The 6,000-nt window shown below is 45.3% G+C and overlaps 1 protein-coding gene across 1 annotated transcript in view; it reads right to left on the bottom strand.

Moving 5' to 3' along the window:
* rab3gap1 (RAB3 GTPase activating protein subunit 1) overlaps window positions 1-6,000 on the bottom strand; it is a 113,625-nt gene that overhangs the window by 69,544 nt on the left and 38,081 nt on the right. The window contains exons 7-10 of the mRNA XM_079518658.1: window positions 5,700-5,808; window positions 5,564-5,620; window positions 3,241-3,340; window positions 2,553-2,665 (exon numbers count right to left, since the gene is read on the bottom strand). Of these exons, the coding sequence (XP_079374784.1) occupies window positions 2,553-2,665; window positions 3,241-3,340; window positions 5,564-5,620; window positions 5,700-5,808 (379 nt within the window). The remainder of the gene's footprint in view (window positions 1-2,552; window positions 2,666-3,240; window positions 3,341-5,563; window positions 5,621-5,699; window positions 5,809-6,000) is intronic.

Raw genomic sequence — 6,000 nt, 5'->3', positions numbered from 1 at the left:
AACTGTTCCGATACCAGTATTTTAGGCACCAGCAACTGTTCCGATACCAGTATTTTAGACAGCACCAGCAACTGTTCCGATACCAGTATTTTAGGCAGCACCAGCAACTGTTCCGATACCAGTATTTTAGGCAGCAACAGCAACTGTTCCGATACCAGTATTTTAGGCAGCAACAGCAACTGTTCCGATACCAGTATTTTAGGCAGCACCAGCAACTGTTCCGATACCAGTATTTTAGGCACCAGCAACTGTTCCGATACCAGTATTTTAGGCAGCACCAGCAACTGTTCCGATACCAGTATTTTAGGCAGCATCAGCAACTGTTCCGATACCAGTATTTTAGGCAGCAACTGTTCCGATACCAGTATTTTAGGCAGCAACTGTCCCGATACCAGTATTTTAGGCAGCATCAGCAACTGTCCCGATACCAGTATTTTAGGCAGCACCAGCAACTGTTCCGATACCAGTATTTTAGGCAGCAACAGCAACTGTTCCGATACCAGTATTTTAGGCACCAGCAACTGTTCCGAAACTGGTATTGGTATCGGAAACAACTCCATAGTCTTGATTGATATTATCCACTTTAACCCATTTTGGACTGAGGTCGATAAAAAAAAGGCTTCTAAATCTTTTCTGAAAAACCCATGTTTCTGTCAGTGGTGCTCAACCTTTTTCATGTCAAGGACCCCCAGAATTATCTCTATTGGGCCACGGACCCCCATCTCAAAATATGTAGTTCCAGGGACCCACCAGAAGCAAATATTTTCGTTAAAAATGTTAGCTCTGAAATATATATTCAATGATTTGCGCCACATTTTAAAGATTTTTCAAAAATAGCAGATCTACAAGCTCGTAGCGCGCCACTCGGTGGCGCGCTACGAGCTTGTAGATCTGCTAAATTTCAATAGCTAAAGTATAACGTAGCGCTTAAAACACCAAAAGGGGTTCCCGCCCAAAATGGGTTAACCCTGTTGTCCCTAATGTTGCACGTGCTATAATACGTAGGCCCTAGGCTAGGGCATTCACTTCTAGTCATTTTTACTAGTTGACTAGTTGACTAGTTGCCTAGTTTACTAGTCGACTAGTTGTTTAACTACCTATTATGTAAAAAATAAAATAAATATTTTTTTTGTTTTGTTTTGGGAAATAAATATTTGTACATTGAAAAACTGTGTACATGGTGACTATAACTAAAATCTACCTGATCTTGAGGCCTACAAAATCAAAAAAAAAAAAAAAAAAAAAAAAAACTTTTCTTATCAACTAGTCAACTAGTACCAACAAGGTCGACTAGTGGATTTACTAGTCGACTAGTAAACTAGTCGACTAGTTGCTTAATGCCCTAGTAGGCGCAACTTTGTTTTCCTACATCTACAAGCTGGTTGCAACATGTTGTGATCTTGTACTGTATGTGTGCATCATTTCCTTTTGACACATTTTATGCATACGGGTTAACCCCTTTTGGTGTTAGCATTATGTTATGCTTTAGCTATTGAAAAATAGCAGATCTACAAGCTCGTAGCGCGCCACCAAGTGGCGCGCTACGAGCTTGTAGGTCTGCTATTTTTGAAAAATCGAAGAACGACTGACATAGAAACATAGCTTTTTCAGAAAACTGTCAGGATGTAGAAGACATTTTTAGAATCTGATCTCAGGTCAGAATGGGTTAATTGGTAACATAAAAACATAAAAGACAACCTTTGAAGAGTACTACATATATTCATTCGCTCCGAGGCGATCTCAAATCATCACTTTGAAATCAAAGATCTGTGGATCTTTTCCTGTTAAGCTCAAGGCTCCAAAATTGACCTTCCCTCCCACTGCCAATTCCTCCTATTCTCAACCCCAGAGGCATCATGGCACACACGTACTGTAAATGCATACTGTATGTATACATACGCACACACATACAGTGTATACACTATACACAAGCCTCCGTCTTCTTCTTACAAACCCTCTTTACTTTACGCTAAAAGCCACCCTGGGGAGGAGCCGCGGCAACGCTCGGCTGTGGCAAGAAGCCACCAGTGGGATTTTCAGTTCAGAGAACAAGAGGAGCAAGGCGATTATATCAGTAACCACAAGACGTTAGTGCGAGTGATGCATAGCAAAATGTTATGCTTGTAAATGCCTGGTTCACCGTACGCTCCGTCGCACGGCCAAGAATAGCAGCCCTCACTCCAGGGGCATCCGGCCTCGCGGACGCAACGCGCTGCGAGCGAGTACGTCGGCCGTTATATTTACGACGCCGTCACGCGGGGAAGAGTGGGACTTAAACCATTTTGGTGTTAGCATTATGTTATGCTTTAGCTATTGAAAAATAGCAGATCTACAAGCTCATAGCGCGGCACCGAGTGAAGCGCTATGAGCTTGTAGGTCTGCTATTTTTGAAAAATCGAAGAACGACTGAAATAGAAACATAGCTTTTTCAGAAAACTGTCAGGATGTAGAAGACATTTTTAGAATCTGATCTCAGGTCAAAATGGGTTAAACGTCAACCGTCTCGGTGTTTTATAAAGAACACCGAGTCCCGGTGAATCGCTGAACAGCACATGAAGGCGACGCTGCGTTCTGTCTCTGCCGGTGGAGGGGTGGGGGTGCATGTCTCTAATCTCCACAGTGGAGCGTTGGCAGAACCACACCGTGGCCCGCTGGGCCGTGCGGGCTGGTACAGCAGAACCACACCGTGGCCCGCTGGGCCGTGCGGGCTGGTACAGCACGGTACCTTAGCCCATTTAGGCTCGACGTCGAAATAAGAAAAACGTTGGCTCTGAAAGAATATATATTCAAAGATTTGTGCCTCATTTTTACGATTTTTCAAAAATAGCAGACCTACAAGCTCATAGCGCACCACTCGGTGGCGCGCTATGAGCTTGTAGATCTGCTATTTTTCCAATAGCTAAAGTATAACATAATGCTTAGTTAAAACACCAAAAGGGGTTCCCGTCCAGAATGGGTTAGAGATAGGATCCAACAGGAAACACAGCACATCTCCAGAAATTCTACAGGTTTGGCTGGTCAAAAATATACGTACAATAAAAAGGGAAGGGATGTCCGCACACTTTTCTCTGCTCCCAGGGAAAAGTCTTTATTGAACAACGTTTCAACCCGTGTGGGTCTTCATCGTCAGGTATGAGTACAAAATATCAAGAGGGCGTGTTATACACAACAGCATATGGGCAGGTCAACATGGAACAAGCTCTGTTTGCGATGAGGGGAACAGCACGGTAGGTACCGTACCTGGCGGTTGCTGTGGCCAGGAGTACTGCTGCCAGTCCTGCAGGACGTACGTAAAGCGGATGGCTATGTTGATGGGAGGCAGCGGGGTCAGGGGACAGCCCTGATGATGGAGACAAGAGAGAGAAGAGAGGTCAGCGGGGGTCAGGGGACAGCCCTGAGGATGGAGACAACAAGAGACAGAGAGACAGAGAGAGAGAGAGACACACATCACTATGTTGATGGGAGGCAGCGGGGTCAGGGGACAGCCCTGAGGATGGAGACAACAAGAGACAGAGGGGTCAGGGGACAGCCCTGATGATGGAGACAACAAGAGACAGAGGAGAGAGAGGAGAGAGAGAGGAGAGAGAGAGAGAGAGAGAGAGAGAGAGAGAGAGAGAGAGAGAGAGAGAGAGAGTGACACACTTTATCTTGATTGTCTTATGTAATGTAAATGTACGTTTTCTCATGCCAATAAAGCTCCTTGAATTTAATTGCGAGAGAGAGAGAGAGAGAGAGAGAGAGAGAGAGAGAGAGAGTGGACACACGTCGCTTTATCTTCATTGTCTTATGTAATGTAAACGTACACGTTCTCTCATGCCAATAAAGCTCCTTGAATTTAATTGAATTGCGAGAGAGAGAAAGAATAGAGAGAGAGAGAGAGAGAGAGAGACTTTGTATGTCTGTCAGTTGTTCTCAAAGTCTTTCATGTCAAGGACAAAAACAAAAACGGAAAATGAAAATAGCCCAATGTACAAGATCTTAGATCAGCCATTTTTCCACAATGTCTAAACGAAATGTCAAACTACGCCTCAACTCCTATCCGGGCAGGGTTCCCCAGTTCACATGATTATGGGGGGGGGGGGGGGAATTATGAAACTATATACTGACAGTGAGAATTAGAGGCAATGTCTTGGTAGCGGGAAGCGGTTTGTGTGACAGCTGCAACTAGGGGGAACAAAGTGCCCTCTGCGAAGGAGAAAATAAAAATAAAAACCCCGACAACGTGGCGCACCGACTGGGCTGCCACCAGATAGTTATCGTAGTTTACTACTTTGGCGATTTTAAATAGGAGCTCTGGGGTGCCGGAAAGACATGGCCCGGTATCATTGAGGATGCGCTAGGACGTCTGAGGACGTCGTATGTACCCCTCGGTTCGAGTCCCTATGACGTTTCACGACGTCTTACGGACGGAATGTGTTAACCACTTCAACCCTATACATTTCGGCCATTTAAAAATAGCCGATCTACAAGCTCACAATGCGACGCATTGTGAGCTTGTAGATCTGCTATTTTCAATAGACTTTGTACACATTTTGAACTTGTGAAGTGGGACATTCTGCAATATGAGTACTCTTACTTTTAGTACTTTAAGTACATTTTGATGCCAATACTTTTGCACTTTTACTCAAGTACATTTTCAATTCCGTACTTTTACTTGTAACTGAGTAGTTCTAAATTGCAGTATTGGTATACTTTTACTTAAGTAAAACAATCGAGTACTTTTTTCCGGGGTGCATACTTAGTTTAGACTAGTCATTGGTTAGACATGGGTTAAGGTTAGGTTTAGGTGTGCTGCCCCGTGGGAGGTTAGGTTTAGGGTGAGGGTTTGAGATAGGTTGTAGTTGTAGGACTAATGACTGGTCTAACCAATGACTAGTCTAAACCAAAAACTGGCTAAACCAGGAGACCAGACAGGTGGTTGTACTGGAATTGTACTGGAATTTATATTCCAGAGCCTCTCATGAGGTCATTTTTTAGATAAACTCTTCTTGTATTTGAACTTGAGACACCACATGACCATGACCCCGACCTCTCATATCACTTACTTAACCCGTGTTCACCTAACCCCTTCTGATAGGTTGCATGACTCTCTGGCACCATACTTAAGTGTGTACCATTATGTGCTCTGTATTCCCTGATGAAGGCTTAACCGCCGAAACGTTGGATTAATTTTTGTCTTACCTGCTGTCCTGATAAAATATTGGCACTCTGGCTATTGGCGTGTGCGGCCACCCTCTTGTTTTTTTCAAGATTTCCTCTACAGTTTTCTCCCGTGTGCCGGCACCGCTACAAGGACTTTGGTGTGCGTTAGCTTTTTTGTACACAGTACTGGCTGTTTACTCACTATCTTTGACTTGAAGATGACCAGGAGGCCAGACAGGTGGTTGTACTGGCTGTTTACTCACTATCTTTGACTTGAAGATGTCCAGGAGCCCAGACAGGTGGTTGTACTGGCTGGGCACCTTGCGGAGGTGTAATACTCACTATCTTTGACTTGAAGATGTCCAGGAGCCCAGACAAGTGGTTGTACTGGCTGGGCACCTTGCGGAGGTGTAATACTCACTATCTTTGACTTGAAGATGTCCAGGAGACCAGACAGGTGGTTGTACTGGCTGGGCACCTTGCGGAGGTGTAATACTCACTATCTTTGACTTGAAGATGTCCAGGAGGCCAGACAGGTGGTTGTACTGGCTGGGCACCTTGCGGAGGTGGACCATCTCGAAGTCGGAGCGCACGCCGGGGCCCTGGCACTCCCCCGCGTACATCCGCCTCCACTTCTGCTGGATCTGCACAAACATGGGCACCTGGCTGCGTTGTGCCACGCAGACACCCGAGGGGGGCCAGAGAGAGAGAGGGAGAAAGAGAGAGAGAGAGAGAGAGGGAGAAAGAGAGAGAGAGAGAGAGGGAGAAAGAGAGAAGGGGGCCATTAATAATATAAAGTAGCGGGAGGAAGGAAGCTTATGTCAGGGGCTTCAGTTGGGGCACCGGCAGGGGCGAGAG

This window comes from Electrona antarctica, assembly GCF_951216825.1.
Source record: "Electrona antarctica genome assembly, chromosome: 13".
Lineage (NCBI taxonomy): Eukaryota > Metazoa > Chordata > Actinopteri > Myctophiformes > Myctophidae > Electrona > Electrona antarctica.
The sequence above is the reverse complement of the archived record's forward strand: the minus strand, read 5'-3'. Positions and strand labels throughout refer to the sequence as shown.